Source organism: Phocoena sinus, chromosome 5, assembly GCF_008692025.1.
Source record: "Phocoena sinus isolate mPhoSin1 chromosome 5, mPhoSin1.pri, whole genome shotgun sequence".
Classification (NCBI taxonomy): Eukaryota; Metazoa; Chordata; class Mammalia; order Artiodactyla; family Phocoenidae; genus Phocoena; species Phocoena sinus.
This window is the reverse complement of record NC_045767.1, coordinates 112921952-112942405: the sequence shown is the minus strand read 5'-3', so window position 1 is coordinate 112942405 and position 20454 is coordinate 112921952. Positions and strand designations below refer to the sequence as shown.

The 20454-nt window shown below is 38.4% G+C and overlaps 1 protein-coding gene across 4 annotated transcripts in view; it reads left to right on the top strand.

The window, feature by feature from the left end:
- EDNRA (endothelin receptor type A) overlaps window positions 1-20454 on the top strand; it is a 63008-nt gene that overhangs the window by 32566 nt on the left and 9988 nt on the right. For 3 of the 4 annotated variants that reach the window (XM_032633349.1, XM_032633348.1, XM_032633347.1), the window contains exons 3-5: window positions 2204-2331; window positions 15850-16048; window positions 20271-20423. In XM_032633349.1, the coding sequence (XP_032489240.1) occupies window positions 2204-2331; window positions 15850-16048; window positions 20271-20423 (480 nt within the window). Of the gene's footprint in view, window positions 1-2203; window positions 2332-2810; window positions 2912-15849; window positions 16049-20270; window positions 20424-20454 lie in introns of those variants that run through there. The other variant, XM_032633350.1, reaches the window with a different exon arrangement.

The window sequence follows — 20454 nt, the reverse complement described above, 5'->3', positions numbered from 1 at the left end:
AATTTCCTGCTGGCAGCATGCGAACAGTTACTATCCATACATCCCTTGAGAATGAAGTGGATATACGTCAGGGATGTCTACACTGTGATTGTACCTAAAATTTTTTTCTAATGATTTCTTTCATTCGCCTTTGTCAGTAATTCCCAAGAAGAATCAATGCTGGCAAAGAAAAAAAAAAAAAAAGAACAACAAAAATAACCAAACACCTATTTGTGTCAAAGAAAGACAATTCTGTGATCTATTTGGTGCTCACCAAACTCCGTGATATCTTTCTCTTGGGTGCTTCCTTTATACCTAATCCTAATTAGAAGTTTAAGCAAGCATGAAAAAAAAAATTTTCAATTGAGATTGGAAGGGCCTGAAACAATACATGCTCTGTTCTTAGCACTTGTTACTTAGACCTGCACAGGATTTCAGAGTCTCCCTTGTTAAGCCAGAAACATCCTTTTCTTTTCCCTCATTGTTGGATGTGTGAATTGGGAAATCCATCCACGTAGATCTCAGGATCCTGTGTCTCTGGGAATGAACCAACCATAACAATTCAACTGTTCCAAAACTTATCCTATAACAATCCTTACACATTTTAATTACATCTCTCTAGTCTTTAGTGGAGAATTACAGTTCTGGGACAAAATACTAAACTCCCACTGTGTAAAAAGTAATTTTCAGGTTTTCTTTTTAGGGGGTGATTCATCTCAGAAATAGTGTTTTATGTGTTTACTTGCATCTCAGAAATAATGTTTTATGTGTTTACTTGCATCTCAGAAATAATGTTTTATGTGTTTACTTGCATCAGGCATTCATAAGTAGCAATCAGCAATGGTATAATTATTTTTTAGCTTCGTGAGAACTGTCAGAGTTAGAGTGAGAGGAAGAAGAGACCAGCAGTAGGGCTGGATTGAAGGAAAAGGTCTTTTAGAAAACTACTCAGAAGAAGGGAAATATGTTTGAAAACCAAAAAGAGAGAACATCAGAAATTAAATCAAACAGGATCTTAGCCATAAAAAATAGAATTATAGATAGCCCTATGTTACTAAACTCACAAAATGCATAAGTTCTGATTTTGTATTTCTCGGGTAATAGTTTCCTATCCTCTTTCCATGGACGCATATGAATGACCACGCCAACCATGAAATTAAACCTTACTCTTTTAGAAATGGTAGAACGAAATTGGAAGGTCAACTTAGAGTTACTATGGCGATAAGTACTCTGCAAAAAAAAAGAAGTTTGTCAAGTTAGTACAGTATTATCTCCTATTGAGTGGAGTACGTTTAAATTCTGAGTCACTAAGCAAACATAAGAAAGGACATCAATACCATTTTTACTCTTGAAAAGGCATCATAGATATTCAGCAGAGGCTTCCTCCTTTTAGGTAGCTGAGCTATTATTTAAGGCCATGCTTCTAGTACGATACCTAATTAGATATCTCTAATTAGATATCAGCAATTCACAGAGGATTTATGTTCCTGCTACTCATCACAGCCACTAGAGGGTCATCACCCTCTCCCTGGAGCAAAAATTTCAAATTGTCAACATGGAAGAATAGATGTCCCTGCGAATGCTACAAACAGGTCACAGTAACCACATTTTCTTGTATGATAGAGGAAAATCTGAGCCTAAATAAAGATAGGCCACTGGTGTCACACTTGCTGAAGCAGGGCAGCAAGTTAAGCATGGAGGAAAAGGTGAGTTTCAAGTGGCTTTAGCTGTTAACCAGCTGGCAAGGCCAGTACATTCTAAACCACTTCACTTTCCCAGTATTCTCCAGAACATCTTATTCAGAGCTTTGACCGCTTGTCAGGAGATAATATAATCTCCCAATGCCACTAGCTGAAAATGATTCATTTCACTCATGATTTAGTAAGACTTGATCAGAGATGACTGCCTGCTTCTCAGTTAAGCCGTCATCCAAACCCCCAAATCTTGCTCCTCTTTGAAAATCAGGCGGCACGACTACTTCCTATAAGATCAAAGTTTTATCTCTTGTTATATTTATTACTCTCCACATTGTTCAGGATTAAAAAATTGCTGAGGCTTTAAAATATGAAAAAAAAATGATGATCATACTCTATTGCTACCACACTAACTGAAAAGCATAGTGAATGATACAATTTAGAAGTTTTGAAGCCTAATTAGAAATATAAGTGTCCGTGTATCCCATGCTGGCTCTGCCATTTCTTACCATGCTCTTTCCTGTTTTCAGCTGCTGGCTGGGCACTGGCCTTTTAATCACAATGACTTTGGCGTATTTCTCTGCAAGTTGTTGCCCTTTTTGCAGAAGTCCTCAGTGGGGATCACCGTCTTCAATCTCTGCGCTCTCAGCGTTGACAGGTAACGTGGTTCTTTCCCTTTACTCTGTTGTTGGGTTGAGAAAAGCAGTTTTGTCAGAAAGAAGAGAACTCGAGGAGCCTTGAGAATTGGTGTTCAAGACAGTTGTTCATTAGTTCCCAGCAATGAAAATACTAGCGATCTCGCTCTACTGTTTAGAATTGCTTTCCACAGTTGTTGATTACCAGCCATCTTTGGTTCAGGCAACTTGTACCAAGAGCATTTCACCAACTATATCCATTTGACATCCTTATGGCAACGAAGGAAAAAGGAACATGTTAGATGGAATGAATGCTGGAAAAGGAAATTCTAGGACATCCACATTCTGTATTTTCAATGGTAGATTTCTCATTAGAAAAAAGAAGATACTGTTCAATTGTGTTTCTAATGCTTGATTAGTTGAACTGAGTGGTGAGTACTCAGAATTATGTTCTAATCTATGCTTTTCTGAATACCTGAAATGCTTCCTAATTTTTAAAAAGAGGACAACAGAAGCACCCCTTGATCCAACTCTGAAAAAAACCATCAAGTATCTCAGAGTCTTTCCAGAATTCTTCTCAAATATGGATGTCAAGGCGTCAAGAAAGAAGTCCTTCTGAATTCCATGAACTTCTAGAAGGTATTTTCTATACCTTCTAATTTTCATAGCAGGAATTATAAAAAATGAAGTTAGGAACTCTATAACACGTTTTGTGGTGCTTTTTTATATTGAAAATAATCCTTTGCAAATGCTGTTTAATGTCTTATTTAGGTGGTTTACCTACAAACAAGAGGTTTTCATTTTTCCTTTCACACTCTGACAATCACTTTATCAGAGCACCTAAGTCCCATCATAATAGAAATAAGAGCCCCACTTCCTTAAAGAACATTTTAGTGTTTACAGATATTCATTATTTATCATTAACAATTAATTTTCAGGACCAAAAGTGTTATTGTTAAAACATAAAAATACTCATTCCATTGGTAGTAGAAAATTATAATGGTATCCTTGTTATAAATTTATGGCTATAATAATTGTGAAACGCTAAACAAAATGTTTAGTAGTGTTATTAAAAATAAATTTATTGCTGAAATTAAAACAAAAAAATTCCATTAGTAGTTTAAATTGCAGTAATGCTATTGACAAAAATGCTACCACTGCAGTGGTAAACACAAAGATCAGAAATAATTTCATCACCTATTAGTAGGATTCACAGTGATTCCCAGGAAAACCCGAGGTCTACATAGGTTTCTTCTGCATCATATCAGATGTTAAGGGCTGCTGCATAAAAATATTTACATACAATAGATGGCCACTGTATCACTTTCACTTGACAAATAATAGATTATGCTACTTGTGACCATGTCCTAAAAAATTGAGCAAGCATTTATAATCTGGACTTTATTCACTAATGAATTCTCATTCTGTTGTTCCCACTCCTAGCACCCCAATAATATCGTTTCGTCTTGTAACTAAAGTATTGTATTATCTAAAAATTAAAGTCATTAAATTATATCTATTACATTACTAATACATGAAAAATTTTTCCTACCTGTATTTATCAAGTTGTATATTTAGAGATGTAGCTAGGTATTTTCATTATAATATCCAGTTAAAATTTTAAATTATAATATAACTCTAAAACCCATATGGGGAAAAGAAATAAGAAAATGATCATGACAATTTTTAAAAGAATTACGTTTCCTATACACATATTCTTCCTATATGATATTCTCAAATGTTATAAAGCTACAGTTTTAAAGCAATGTGGTACACACACATAAACACATTGACAAATCAATGGGAAAAACAGAAGCAGGTGTCAGAGTGTACAAGAACATATTATAGGCTGAAATCACTTTAATGGGGAAAGGAAAGATTTATCAATAAACAGTGCTATGTACCATGTGGGGGAAAAAACATGTTAAAGTCTTATTTTGTACTATATATCAGTAATAATATTTATAATTATTACCATTTATTGAGTATTAGTATGTACCAGGCCCTGTTAAAAATACTTTCCAGAAATTATTTTATTTAATCCTTATAACAACACCTGTGATGGTGCTATAATTATCCCCATTTTACAGATGAGGAAGCCGAGGTCGAAAGGGCTTAATCAAGGCCAATTGGCTACTAAGTTTTGGAGCCATAATCAAAAGTAGTATGTGTTCTTAACCACTATGCACAAGCATGCAAAAACTCAAACCATAGAGCAATAGAAGAAAATAAACCAATATCTTTTTGATCTCTAGAAAAGGAAGACTTTTTGAACCTAAAAGTGGATGGTAGAAAATCTGAATAAAACTATAAATGCATTTCAGGACATAACATTTTAAAACATGAATGTCAAACATTCATAAAATTAAAAAACAAAGAAATAAAGCAATAATCCAGGGAAAATATTTGCAGCAAAACTACATGTTAATATTCTTGGTATTTAAAGAAGCCATACAAATAGTAATTAAAATCTTACTACTTCCATATAAAAAGGGCATGAGTATAAAAATCATCAAAGAAGAAATTAAAATGACTAACATATGAATCATGTTCATATTACCAAAGAAATTCTCATTAAAAAGCATGTTTCTCAAAATCTGGTGGTAGTAGGGAATTGAACAGCCCTTCCAGAAACTAAAGTCCTACAAATGTTTTTGCCTTCTGACCCCGTAATTACAATTTTCACGATCAATTCTATGGAAATGATCCAAAATTTGAACAAAGAAGTCAGGTACAAAGATGTTCCTTACAACAGCAGTCCCCAACCTTTTTGGCACCAGGGACCAGTTTTGTGGAAGGCAATTTTTCCACAGACCGGGGGTGGGGTGGGGGGGGATGGTTTCGGGATGATTCAAGTGCCTTACATTTATTGTGCCCTTTATTTCTATTATTATTACATTGTAATACATAATGAAATAATTATACAACTCACCCTAATGCAGAATCAGTGGGAGCCCTGAGCTTGTTTTCACTTGCCACTCACTGATAGGGTTTTGATATGAGTCTGCAAGCAGTTGATTTATTATGGTCTCTGTGCAGTCAAACCTCTCTGCTGATGATACTCTGTATCTGCAGCCGCTCCCCAGCGCTAGCATCACCCCCTCAGCTCCACCTCAGATCATCAGGTATTAGATCCTCATAAGGAGTGTGCAACCTACATCCCTCACATGCACAGTTCACAGCAGGGTTTGCACTCCTATGAGAATCTAATGCCACCGCTGACCTGACAGGTGGCGGAGCTCAGGCAGTAATACGAGCTATGGGGAGCGGCTGTAAATACAGACGAAGCTTTTCTCGCTCACCCGCCACTCACCTCCTGCTGTGCAGCCCTCTTCCTAACTGGCCACGGGCTGGTACCCATCTGTGGCCCAGGGGTTGTGAACCCATGCTTTACAAGATCATTTAAAGAAAAAGTTGAAAGCAGCCTTGTATTAGGGAAATGGATAGGGATGTTAAATGCAATTTATATGTATAAGTATATGAATATAAAATTCCTTGAAAGGAATATGATAAATATTAGTAGTAGTTATGTCAAGGGATAGAGTAACAGATGTAACATTCTTCTGCAAGCAGAAAAAGACTTATGAAAGTTTATTTTATTTTCTGTGACCCATTTTCCTTATTTACTTCATGCTATTCCCTACATTTTATTTTTCTCATCTGCCCAGCTCATTCCTATGACCTTTATTTTAAATTAACACTAATTTCTTATGACTGGGTAGCTCTAAAACACAAGCATATGTAGGCCTGTGTGTGTGTGTGGAGAAATACAGGTACATGCCCAGCTCAGAGTTACTTCCATGCCTACTCTTGCCTTTACAAAAGCACCATCAAATTTGGGAAAACAGCATTTTATTTAAAAAATTAAACTTTGTCCCAAAGTTTAGGTAAAAATAGGATGATAACGAGTTTTAGGAAAGGGCCACTCAGTGTTCTAAGAAAACTGCACCTCCGAGGAAACATCTAACCAAACCCAGACAAGAACAGCCCATGACAAACAAGAATGAAAAACAGGAGAAGGAAGACAAGGAAGATGCTTGGCTCCTATAAATAGTAAAACCTTTTTTAAGGCAGCTGGGTATAATCCTCTGAGAAGAGAGGCATTGATGAAAAGAGAGGCCAAGGAGAGGAAAGAATTTGCTTGGTTTGATAAGAAATATAGGCAACTTTTCATCCCTGCAATATATTTTCTTGTTACAAAAATTAGAGTGTATGCTCTGAATAGTGTTATGTGCCATGGTATAGCGGTCCCTTTTGTAGTTCGTATGAATCTATTTAATAAATTTTTTTCTTGATTGAAAAATACTTTAGGGCACTTATTCCTCAGCGATATACTGTATCATGAATTATCCCTAGATTGAGAAGCATAATTCATAATATAGTTCAACAGAGAGACTTGTCAAGAAGGGTATGAGGTACAGACATGAAGAATCAGGCCTGGCTGCTGTTCTTTAGGAGTTTCCATGGTTGTGAAGACAATGACCTGGGAACCAGGGAGAAAGAAGTGCACAGGGAAGTGTTCAGGCAGTTGGATTCCCCAGCCACCTAAATCATCAACACCCTCCATTCCTTCTCTAGCTCACCTTGTTCTGCTGCCTCTTTCTCCCTTGGGGGAACCTCAGAGGATTGTCTTCCTGAGCTTCAATCTCCCCAGTATAAACCCTACGTGTAGGCAGGGAGAAGGGAGTGGTGGGAGATGATGGGATGGGGAAATGGAGGGATTAGGTCATAGATTCCTGTTTCTGGTGTAGGAATACCTCACCCACACCATGTCCTCCCCTACCTCATGCATGGAGAAAAATTAACTCAGTGTTCAATCACAAGCTGTCAGTTATGTAGCACATGAAATGTTCTTGGTTTGAAAAAAGAAAGAAAAAAGAATGTCAAGCATTTATTTCATTAAGACTTAACCTCAGTTTTAGATCAACGAGAAGAACCGTTTTAAAATTCCACTTTCGCAAAAGTCTGCCTGAATCCAGGAGGTTTTTTCTGGGTAATCAACTCACCGTCCTTTGTTTCCTGGGTCCTTTCTTTATTATTTTTACATTTCATTTGGTACTGACTCTCAACTTTGGGACCGGTATGTAGGGAATCTATTTTGACATTTCTATTTCAAAAGCTTTCACACTAGAGAATGAATCATTCACACTTGATTTCTGAAGATAAGATACAATTTGCTTTGAATCTTGATTCGGTTGCATTATATTCTTCTAAAAATAAGAAAATGCCTTTATTTAAAAAAACAAAAACAAAGCAAGGAGTAAAAAGAGGGAAATTGGAACCTGTTATGAAACAATTTGCAATTTGGGAATCCCTGCTTTCATTCTATGAGCTGAATCAAATTACGGCCCAGGAAGAGTTCCCGTGATTTTTTTGGTTTTGTTTTTTTAAATATGATGATTATGTCTCATTTCAGAGTTGTTGTTTTTGAGGGAAAATAATGAACGTAACTATTCATCCAAGTTTTATACAATTTCTCCATTACTTCATTGATTGCTCAGTGAATACTAATATTTTAGGATCAAAGAAAAAGTCTAGCTTCCTTACTCCAGGCTTTTAATCTGAATAAGGTAAACAAGACAGAGAAAGCGCATCCCTTGTACCAGAATGGATGACTTCCCATTGTTCATTTCAACTATGGACTTGTCTTATTAAAGCTTTTCACTAATTCTTCCTCAAATCTATTATTTATTTTTATTTCACATCATTAGTTACTTAAGAATAAGATAAAACAGGAATTTCAGAAAAAGACTGGGGAAATTTAGAAACAAATTTTGACCTCTATCCAAGCTTTAGCAGTGAAATAGTTTTGTCTAATGCTACAGCAGTATACTTCTAAAATGAATGAATTTTTCCCAACAAAACAAGAATAACCAGCCATTACCAATAGTGCAAATAGGTATTCTTACCTGCCATAAGTGACAAGCTTTACAGGTTACTCTGAGTTTGTTTCAGGGGGAAAAAAAGAAGCGGCAGGGATTGGGAAGAGGAATTCAGTGCTATTCCTTGTAAGGTTAACAGTCATGTTTAAAGCAGAAAATGATGGGGGTCAGACCAGTAAAAAAGGTCTGGGTACAGCTGCAGATTGTACCTAAAAGTTGCCCAGGGAAAGAGGCTGTAAAACAGATATAACTCTTTTAACAACTACTCCAGATGATGTGTAATTAGATACCTGGGAAAGTGGTAAGGATCCATTACTAACGCACTTTGATTTGCCTCAAACTCAAAGCCAGGTCTTCATCCCTTATTTCAAGTAATTGCTTAGTGGTCTCTATGATATTCTCAAAGGTTTATCCTAACTCAAGAAAGCATGGAAGTGATTTTCTAAAAAACTTCATTTTTACTTAGACTCGGGTTTGGTTTCTCCTTATTCTCCTGGTGCTATGATTTTCCTTTCACGCTGGGTGTAGGGCAACTTGGGATCTCATTTGGGGGTCTGTTCCCTGTCGTACATAGTTATTCGTTCTTTTATCTTATTTCTATTGTCAAGATCAGGTGACGGGTTAATCTTGCTACCTCATTTTTCTTTGATAACAAACTACCCCCAAACTTAGTGGTTTAGAACAACCACCATTTACTTATTATCTGACCATGTTGTGGGTCAGGGATTTGGGCGGTTCTTCCGCTCCTTGTTACTTCGACTGCGGTCTCATGGTGGATTTCAGCTGGCCACTGAGCTTGCTTCATGGGTCCAAGACTCACATGACTGGCCCCTTGGCAAGAACAGCTGGACATCTGAGCTCAGCGGAGCCCATCTCCCTCTCCATGAAGTCCAGGGCTGTCCAACACCCCTCCAGCGGGCTCAGGGCTCCAGGGTGGAACCTGCTGCTCCATTCAGAGGCCAGGCATGAAAGCATCGTTCCAGCTGTGCCCAGCTGGTCAAAGGAGCCACAGGCCAGCCCAGATGAAGGACCCAACTGAAGAAATGTCCAAATATCTGCAGCTATCTTTCTTTTTTATTATTATTAATTTTTCTTTTTTTGTTGTTGAAGTATAGTTGATTTATAATGTTGTGTTAGTTTCTGGTGTAGAGCAAGGTGATTCAGTTATACATATATAAATATATATTCTTTTTCAGATTCTTTTCCATTATAGGTATTACAAGATAATTGAATATAGTTCCCTGTGCTATACAGTAGGACCTTGCTGTTTATCTATTTTTATATCTACTAGTTTGTATCTGCTAATTCCAAACTCCTAAATTATCCCCTCCCCCCCTTTCCCCTTTGGTAACCATAAATATGTTTTCTATGTCTGTGAGTCTGTCTCTGTTTTGTAAATAAATTCATTTGTATCTTTTTTTTAGATTCCACATATAAATGATATCATATGATATTTGTCTTTCTCTGGCTTACTTCACTTAGTAATCTCTAGGTCCATCCATGTTGCTGCAAATGGCATTATTTCATTCTCTGCAGCTATCTTTTATTTTTTTTAACATCTTTATTGAAGTATAATTGCTTTACAATGGTGTGTTAGAGTCTGCTGCATAACAAGGTGAATCAGCTATACATAGACACATATCCCCAAATCTCCTCCCTCTAGCGTCTCCCGCCCACCCTCCCTAACCCACACCCCTAGGTGGACACAAAGCACCGAGCTGATCTCCCTGTGCTATGCAGCTGCTTCCCACTAGCTATCTATTTTACATTTGGTAGTGTATATATATCCATGCCACTCTCTCACTTTGTCCCAGTTTACCCTTCCCCCTCCCTGTGTCCTCAAGTCCATTCTCTACATCTACGTCTTTATTCCTGTCCTGCCCCTAGGTTCTTCAGAACCTTTTCCTTTTTTTTAGATTCCATATATATGTGCTAGCATACGGTATTTGTTTTTCTCTTTCTGACTTACTTCACTCTGTATGACAGTCTCTAAGTCCATTCACCTCACTACAAATAACTCAATTTCATTTCTTTTTATGGTTGAGTAATATTCCACTGTATATATGTGCCACATCTTCTTTATCCATTCATCTGTCACTGGACACTTAGGTTGCTTCCATGTCCTGGCTATTGTAAATAGAGCTGCAATGAACACTGTGGTACATGCCTCTTTTTGAATTATGGTTTTCTCAGGGTATATGCCCAGTAGTGGGATTGCTGGGTCATATGGTAGTTCTATTTTTACTTTGTTAAGGAACCTCCATACTGTTTTCCATAGTGGCTGTATCAATTTACATTCCTACCAACAGTGCAAGAGGGTTCCCTTTTCTCCACACCCTCTCCAGCATTTACTGTTTATAGATTTTTGATGATGGCCATTCTGACCAGTGTGAGATGATATCTCATTGTAGTTTTGATTTGCATTTCTCTAATGATGAATGATGTTTAGCATCCTTTCATGTGTCTGTTGGCAATCTGTATATCTTCTTTGGAGAAATGTCTATTTAGGTCTTCTGCCCACTTTTGGATTGGGTTGTTTGTTTTTTTGATACTGAGCTGCATGAGCCGTTTGTGTATTTGGGAGATTAACCCTCTGTCAGTTGCTTCATCTGCAGATAGTTTCTCCCATTCTGAGGGTTGTCTTTTCGTCTTGTTTATGGTTTCCTTCCTGCAGCTATCTTTTAATCCACTTCACCTGGCTTCTCTTTAAAGTTCTTCCTGCTGGCATTTTGCTCCCAAACCACTGTATGGCAATTGGTCTGCCTAACACATAGGAGACACAAATCATAAACAAACATTACAAAGGGTCACGTTTTCTCAATTAAAGATGTGCAGGGCTTCCCTGGTGGCGCAGTGGTTGAGAGTCCGCCTGCCGATGCAGCGGACACGGGTTCGTGCCCCGGTCTGGGAAGATCCCACATGCCGCGGAGCAGCTGGGCCCGTGAGCCATGGCCGCTGAGCCTGCCCGTCCGGAGCCTGTGCTCTGCAACAGGAGAGGCCGCAACAGTGAGAGGCCCACGTACCGCAAAATAAAATAAAATAAAAAGATATGCAGACATAAGGATATAAGTGCCACTTTACCTTATGGAAGTGGTAAAACTGAAGAAAAATAAATTTTAATGAAGGCAAGCATTGACAGGCACTTAGGAGAAACATTTTTTAAAGGTACTTAAGCTACTTTTTCATTCCCTTGATTTAGTAATCTCACTCAAGATAATTAACCCAGGAAAATAATTCAAAAAGAAAAAAAATCTGTACATGCAAACATATTTATAGGCATGTTATTCACAACCTTGAAACACTAGAAATGATGTGATCATAGGAGGAAGATTTAGGTAAATTGTATCAATATCTTGTTATACTGGGTAGCTTTGAAATTAATAAATGCCATGCCTATGTAGAAACATGAAAAGCAAATAAAACCAAAAACAAAATTGTAACTGAGAAGATTATAATTATATTCAAACTACACTTATGAGAATAGAAATGGGCAAAGAATAAGAAGAAATGAAAATAGATTTTGCTGAAGTGATCTTTTGAATTGAAGTTTTCTTTTACACTGTTTTAAAGTACATTCAATAATATTTATTTTCAGTTTAATGAGTTTCCCAGATCGTACCTTAAAGATTGAAAGACATGCATTTAATGCCTCTAGCCTTGAAAACATGTAAAAATCTATTTATAGACACATACAGTAACAAACATCTTTACATAAACAAAACATGTAATTTATTCTTGTATTTTGGCATGTCACATGACAGAGTTCACGGTGGTGTCATGGGAAAAGACTCCCCTGGGACTTGGCAGACCAGAGCCCTGGCCCAGGCGCCCCACATTCACTGGAGACCAGGCAGAGGACTTGGTGACACACCCCTCCTCAGGTTCCCAACGAGAACACAAAGGGAGAAATTTCAGCCCAGATGTCCTGCTTGGTTTTAAATTATTGTGTTCTAGGATTCTGAAAGTATTAGCTCTTTATCTGTTGCCTGATTCAGGGCTGGCTTGAAAAATAAGAAACTCTTTGGAATGTATATTGGCTTTGGCCAATAAAGACAAATGCATGGTAAGGAAACGAACAAAGAAAGATTCTTAATTCAACAGATATTTATTCAGCACCTATCGTTGTAGGTCTTGTGACCAACATGCAAGATGTCTGCCCTATGGAGCTTATATTCAAAAGGGAGAGGTGGACATAGACCATAAACAAAATAAATAAGTAACATATTTGATTGGTCCCATAATCGTAAGTGCTATGGAGAAAAATAATCAGGCTGAGTGGGACAGGGTACTTCTGGAGGGGAATCTGGCAGTTTTAAATAGGGTATTCAGGGAAGGCCTCTGTGAAAAGACACCATTGCGTAAAGATCTGAAGGAAGTGAGGAGGCGGCTCTGAGGACACCTGTAGGCATTCCCACTGGGGTGGGAACCCACTGGGGGATCTGAGCAGAGGGGTGACATGATTGGCTTACATTTTAACAGGCTCACCCCGGTTGCTGCGTTCAGGGCAAACTGCAGGAGGGCGAAGTGGACACAGGGAGACCAGTTAGGAAGCTATTACAATAATCCAGGCAGGTGGTAACTGGCAAGATGGTGAGAAGTGGTTGCATCTGGATACGTTTTGAAGGAAGAGTTTGCAAGGTTTGCTAAAGAATTGGATGTGTGGTGGAAGAGAAAAAGAGGAGGGAAGGCTAACATCGAAGTTCTGGGCCTGAGATGGTAACAACTAGAGAGAAGGCAAGGAAGGGGGCAAGGAAGAAGACCAGGAGTCTGGTTTGGGTGAGTTTCAGTGCCTATTAGATATCCGAGTGGAAACCTCAAGTAGGCAGGTGGATATACAAGTCTAGAGTTAGAGGTGAGGCTCTAGGCTAGAGTTATAAATTTGAGAATTAATTATCAGCATATAGAGTTTAAATGATACTAAAGCCATGAGACTAGATGAGATCACAAAGAGAGAGGGTGTAGATAGAAAAGAAAAGAGGTGCGAGGACCAAGGAGAAATCCAACACTAAGAATTTGAGGCATGGGCATGATCCAGCCAAGGAGATGAGATGGAGTGGCCAATCCCATCAGCGGGAGGAAAACTAGCAGAATGTGGTCAAAGCCAAGTGAAGAAAGCATTTTAAAGAGGAGGGATTATTTCCGGAATAGTTTTTGTTGGCAGGCTGTTCATAATCACACCTAGTAAGGAGAACACATTTTGTATGATCTGTTGTGTCATTATCACCCAAATAGAAATCATTTGGGGAACATCCAGTATTTCTTATTTTCCACACCTTTCTGCACCTCCAGCATCACAACCGCTCTTATGGTTGTTTTCTCATCTCATGGAGATGTTATTAAGATCAGTGTGATTACAAATGGGAAATATTCTAATTCTCAGTCATGTGGGTTAATGAAGGAGCAGACTGATTATGAATCATTTGCTCAACTAGGCACTAAAAATTACTTCTATTTATTTTTAAATGTTGAATTCACACTGGATTATAGATAGGTCATATTCTGGGAACTCATGGGCACATTATAAAATGAAGCTGGTCTGTGAATATATTTATCATTAGAACGTGTAGATCACATTTTCTTACTAAACCACCTTCTATCTCCAATCCTGCCTAAGAAATCTGGCTTTCTCTCTTAAGAGATAAAGTGTTTTATTTACATCACCTTTCCTGATAAGAGGAGGGGAGAAGAAACAGATATAACTCATTGACAGCCTTGGGATATAGACATTCTGTCTCTGTTCCTTTTAGCTTTTACTGGACATCAGGCTGCCAGTCTAATAAGGCAGCAAAGAAAAGTAAACAGAAATAGAAAGCAGAATATATAGCAGTCTTCATCCCACTGGCAATAACCATAAATTTTCAAATGCAGTGTTGGCTACATCGTAAAAGGATTTTCATGGTCTGTTTGCATAGCTGTATTTTATTCCATTCTGAACTAATCTGGACTTTTTCAGAGATTCTTAGTGTACACCAATCTTATTTATCCTAAAAATCTTTTGCAAAACATTTCTCCAGCAAAGTGTGCTGTATATATGCCACGTGGCATCATCGTGCATACCAAAACTATAGTTTCTAATCTACAGTGAAGAACAGGTAGCATAATTCCTAGGAGCTGTGTTTTCACAGGTGTACGTTTTAGTTGTACTGAGAACACTAACTATAAATGATAGGGGCTCATTTTGGTGGCTATGGGTAGCTTGTATCTTGCCTTGGCGCTGCTAACTAATCTTTCCCATTAAGCTGCCTGGCCTGCAAACCCATGTGCACCTGTCTCAACGCCTTGGTCTGTTTTACAGCCTTTTTCTGGCACTATCTAATGAAAGCTATTAAAAGAAAATGTTTCCTTTCCATTACAACAGCAGCAAAAATTTCAAGAATGAAGTCACAAAAATATTGTACCACAGGTCCCTTCTTAACAGTAAGTCTGAAAGCAGCACCAGACCATCATCTCGTGTCAAAGAGCATAGTTTCTGAAACCAAAGTTTCTTTACACTTAACATGTAAATGTGATTATTATCATAAAATATTAAGGTAAAATATAAGGCAAACACAATTTCTTAATGCCAGTTAGTGCTTTTTTTTTTTAATGTATTTATTTATTTATTTTTGGCTGCATTGGGTCTTCGTTGCTACACGCGAGCTTTCTCTAGTTGCGGTGAGCGGGGGCTACTCTTCTTTGCGGTGCGCAGGCTTCTCATTGTGGTGGCTTCTCCTGTTGCAGAGCATGGGCTCTAGGTGCATGGACTTCAGTAATATTGTGGCACACGGGCTTCAGTAGTTGTGACTCGCAGGCTCTAGAGCGCGGGCTCAGTAGTTGTGGCGCACGGGCTCAGTTGCTCCGCGGCATGTGGGATCCTCCCGGACCAGGGCTCGAACCGGTATCCCCTGGATTGGCAGGCATATTCTTAACCACTGCGCCACCAGGGAAGTCCCCCAGTTAGTGCTTTGATTGGCATGATTGTTCAGTTATATTTATATCTTATGCTTCTGTATGAACCATTCTTTCCTATTAAACTGTAAACCCTAAAGTTTAGGAACCAAGCTATCTTTAGCTCAGTTTTATATAGTCTAGCACAGGGTCATATGGGAGAGATATAGTTATTCTTTGACATTTTCAAATATAATTATTAGAAATATTTATTTACTAAAACAGCCACCTGGTACAAGCCCACTGTGATCATATTTTGAGGGTAGAGGAAGGGAGAAAACAATGGAATATCTATGGTCACTATTCACTTAAGGATATCTAGATCTACTTCATAGATAATATTTCAAGTTTTTTTAATATAGAAACAGAAATAAGACATTACCATAAAAAGTACCAGCAGCTTTCACTACCCCTTCCATCATCCAATTTTCCCCCCAGCTTAATAAACATAGCACACTCATCTCTGCTGCCACATCCTAAATTCTCAGGAGATTTCGATGGGTCCCAAGTGAAGATCTCAGACTCAGGCCTGCCAGCCAGTTGAACTCCAAATAGGTAGAACTTTTAATAGCCCCACTTGTTTTTCACACCAGAACTCACAGAAAATTCCTGAAAAGCTAATGGTTGGTCACTGGCCAAAGGAAGGATCTTTCCAGCATTTATAATTTTCATTTAATTGAAATAAACTTAAAATTTCCTAACCACTTGGTGCCATCACCCCCTTTTTTTTAGGTACAGAGCAGTTGCCTCCTGGAGTCGTGTTCAGGGAATTGGGATTCCCTTGGTCACAGCCATTGAGATTGTCTCCATCTGGATCCTTTCTTTTATCCTGGCCATCCCCGAAGCAATCGGCTTCGTCATGGTGCCCTTTGAATACAAGGGTGAACAGCACAAAACCTGTATGCTCAATGCCACGTCAAAATTCATGGAGGTATGAAAAGTTTAAAGGAAATTAACTGGGGAGGGGAGAAGGTCTTCATTTACCATCACCAAGATTTGTTGCTATCTCTACGCTGCCGAGTGTGGTTTACTTTGTTAGTTCAGTCAAATATTCTTTAATTGCATGAAAAGCAGATGTTAAACCAGGGCTTAGCTTCTTGAATAAAACAACTATTTTGTTTTCACTCTTGTATTATAGCACAACTGTAGACACAACTATTGCTCTGCACCAAACAACTCAGAATTCTGAAACCGATTTACTAAGAAAGAGAGATTGATGTGTATGTATGTAGTGCTATTTGTTTTGATAATAAGGAGTACAGCACAATTTCCATCTGACAGACACGCTGATGCTTATTTGATGTTACTTGGGGAAATGCACATTGCTCACACAGTTTTTAAAGACAGACTTACTAATTCAAAGTAGGAAGTCATTCTCATGTGTGCTTATGTTAGTACAGATTCTGTCTAATATATAAATAATTTTCTAAAATTTTTATTTTATTTGGATTCTTTTCTCTTTTTAAAAAAATATTTATTTTTGGCTGCATTGGGTCTTCATTGCTGCACACGGGCTTTCTCTAGGTGCAGAGAGCAGGGGCTACTCTTCGTTGTGGTGCGCAGGCTTCTCGTTGCAGTGGCTTCTCTTGCTGCGGAGCATGGGCTCTAGGCGCGCGGGCTTCAGTAGTTGTGGCACGCGGGCTCAGCAGTTGTGGCACGCGGGCTCAGCAGTTGTGGCTCACAGGCTTAGTTGCTCCGCGGCATGTGGGATCTTCCTGCACCAGGGCTTGAACCCGTGTCCCCTGCACTGGCAGGCGGATTCTTAACCACTGTGCCACCAGGGAAGCCCCAAGTAATATAAATTTGCAGAACATTTTTAAAAAGCATTTTAGTGTAACAAATCCAATCGTTGCTTAATACACCTGACCGCATTAATGTTTCTGAAAAGCTTAATTACGTAACTGAGAGTATTAGGAACACATTTAAAATGCACATTTCCTCTGCAAAACTAGTCACATGTAGAACGAGGAGGAAAACCAAGAATAACTATTTCTCTTAAATCAGCATAATTTAGTACTTTGATGTAAGTTTCATGCAGTTCAGATTCCACATTTAATCATTTACAGACCTCTTAAGGTATGTTTTCCTTCCATGGAAAATTCACACAATTAGTGGTTTTACAGTTGACCAGTTATCCTGCTTGGAAATTCTTGTTTCAAAATTAAAAGTGCTCGTGAACACAGCCAAACCAGCAACCTTAAAATTAAAGTCTTCTGCTGATCCACTGACTTTTTTATGAAGTCAACCTCCACAGTGAAAAGCAAAGTAGTAGAAGGCTATCAGAATTTGGGCGGTGTGAATAAGCAATCTAGAAAACCCTGACTAAAGCATTAGAGAGAAGAGGCTCAACATAAGAAGGAACTCACTGGGAATTTCCTGGCGGTCCAGTGATTAGCACTCACGGAAGTCATGGGTTCAATCCCTGGTCAAGGAACTAAGATCCCGCAAGCCGCGCAGTGTGGCCAAAAAAAAAAAAAGAGGAACTTACTGACCATTCCAGCTGGACAAAATGAAATGGGTTTCTTCACAAGGATGCATATCCTTTCTAGAGGTGAAGCTAAGAGTAGCTGCCCTTCAGGCTGGCGGGAGCGTTGTGGCTGGCGGGCGCCCGGAGGGTTGCAGTATAGGGTATGAGTTTGAACTGATGATTTTGAAGATTTCATTCCAAGTCTAAAGTTTTAGGATTCTCTTTCCCCTCCTGTTCTTTTTCTCTAATGTGATTCCCCCTCTTTTTCCACTCTTTCCTCCTCAACTTTGCTCTAACCTAGACTGGAGGGAGGTCCCTCCACACCCTTGCTGGTGACATCAGTTCAAAAGAAATGTGTGACCCCATTCTCAACAGGCCTCTACTATGGAAGGGGCAGGGAACTCCATCCAGTCCCCTCCAGGTAGGGTCAGCTTCCAGACCCTCCGCAGCTGCTTCTAGGCAGTCACACCCAGCCAGCAATGCACCCAGAAGAAGGGGGTACGAAGGAAGGGGGTCCTCCAAGGAGTGTTTGTGTTGCACTTAAATGAAGAGAGAGTCCTTCTGATTTTTTGTTTGTTTTTTTAAGTTCAGTACTAAAATCTTTCTACAGTGTGATGTGAATAGGAATATATTTGTATAAACAGATTTGAATAAACCAACTCCTTTGGGAGTCTGCACTTAACCTGAGGCTAGAATTCAGAGGTTTGTAAACTTGAATGGAAAGGAAATTACATGTTTATTTTCACTAACTTCTAACTGAAATTTTCCTTCTAATATGAAAGTAGGCAACAAACCACAGTAGTATTTAGCAGTACCATGATTTTTTCACTAATAGAAATAACAGACATTTCATACCACATAACAGTTGTATAATCTCGAAATATCATTTACATTCATCATTGCTTCTACATTCTGATAGAACCACCATTAGATCTGTGATTTAATTTGTTAATAAACACATATATTACTACATCAGAACTTTCTTTTTCATATTTTGATATCTGTGTTTGGATATAATTGGTTTCCATTGTAATCTTACATATTTTATTTCATGCACATAAAAGTATTATTCTCAGAAAGAATTATAGTCTACACCAGAAGGCGATCTATGGCATAAAAATATTTAAGAACCCCTGCCCAGAACTTCTTTTCCTCAGGAACCATTTACAGAATATTTTAATAGACATGTTATAAATGCAGCCCACTGGGCCTCTTTCTATATTCAGAAACTCTCCAGTTTTTCACAGAGCAGTGTGATTATTTTTTACTGTGGGAACTGAGATATTACAGGAGGCTGTGTTATCCTTAGTAAATAAACAATCTGGAGAAACAGCATAAGAAAAGGAACAGCATTTCTTCCCAAGCTGGTGATTAATTTAGTGGGACGAAGAATTTAGATGTAATTTTCTAATTTCCATTCTTATTGGGTATTATATTTTCTCTTTCAAGAACTCATAAAACTGAGTAATCCTGGTATTTACAAATCCTGTCCTCAGGGAGATAATGCTCAGTATGCCTTCAGATAAACTACACGGCCTCAATAGTTTCCAGGTGGTAAGTATTAAAAGAGAGCGAGAAAGGGCACAGTTATTGATGGCTCAAACTGGCTGGCTGCGAGGTCACATAGCAGACATACCAGACAAAGGGTTAATGCCCAGTAACCAGAACTCCACAGATAAGCCATTCATAACCCTCACTGTTTCCAAACTAGATAGGCACATTAAGTACACTCTAACCACAATAGTCAGAAGTGAACCAGGCACTAGCAAAATGTTGAGAATCACCAACAAAGATAAGAGTCTGTATGTCTCAAAATCATGTTTTATGAGCTTTGGAAGGGAGCTCTTTTTATTGATTAGGGCTCTTGCCCTGTATAATTAAAACCAACTTCAGTTTATTCAAAATATCTTTGTTGGGATAATTTTTAAAATTTATTTTATTGAAGTATAGTCGATTTACAATGTTGTGTTAATTTCTGCTGTACAGCAAAGTGATTCAGTTATCCATATATATACATTCCTTTTCATATTCTTTTCCATTATGTTTGATCACAGGATATTGAATATTGTTCTCTGTGCTATACAGTAGGACCTTATTGCTTATCCATTCTATATATAATAGTTTGCATCTGCTAATCCCAAACTCCTAATCCATCCCTCCCTCCCCTCCCTTGATAACCACAAGTCTGTTCTCTATGTCTGTGACTCTGTTTCTGTTTCATAGATAAGTTCATTTGTATCATATTTTAGATTCCACATGTGAGATCATATGATATTTGTCTTTCTCTTTCGGACTTACTTTACTTAGTATGATAATCTCTAGGTCCATCCTTGTTGCTGCAAATGGCATTATTTCATCCTCTTTATGGCTGAGCAATATTCCATTGTATATTCATCTGTCAATGGACATTTAGGTTGCTTCTATGTCTTGGCTATGGTGAATACCGCTGTTTGTCAGGACAATTTTTAATGCAATTTCTTTGCGTGCTATTATAAAGCCAAGATAATGTCTGGAGTTTCCAATTTTGTTGTTTTGACTACCACCTCCAAGCCCATTACCACAACCAGAGAGCATGAATATACAAACATATCTGCAAGCGTGAAAATGTTGAAGCCACCAGAGGTGCTGTACGGCTAATTTTCATTATAATGCTCCTCTTCCTCTCTCCCTTCTCTTCTCTTTGCAGTTCTACCAAGATGTTAAGGACTGGTGGCTGTTTGGGTTCTACTTCTGCATGCCCCTGGTGTGCACTGCAATCTTCTACACGCTCATGACTTGTGAGATGTTAAACAGAAGGAACGGCAGCCTGAGAATTGCCCTCAGTGAACACCTGAAACAGGTAAATCTAATAAGATCGTGAAGATGTGGCC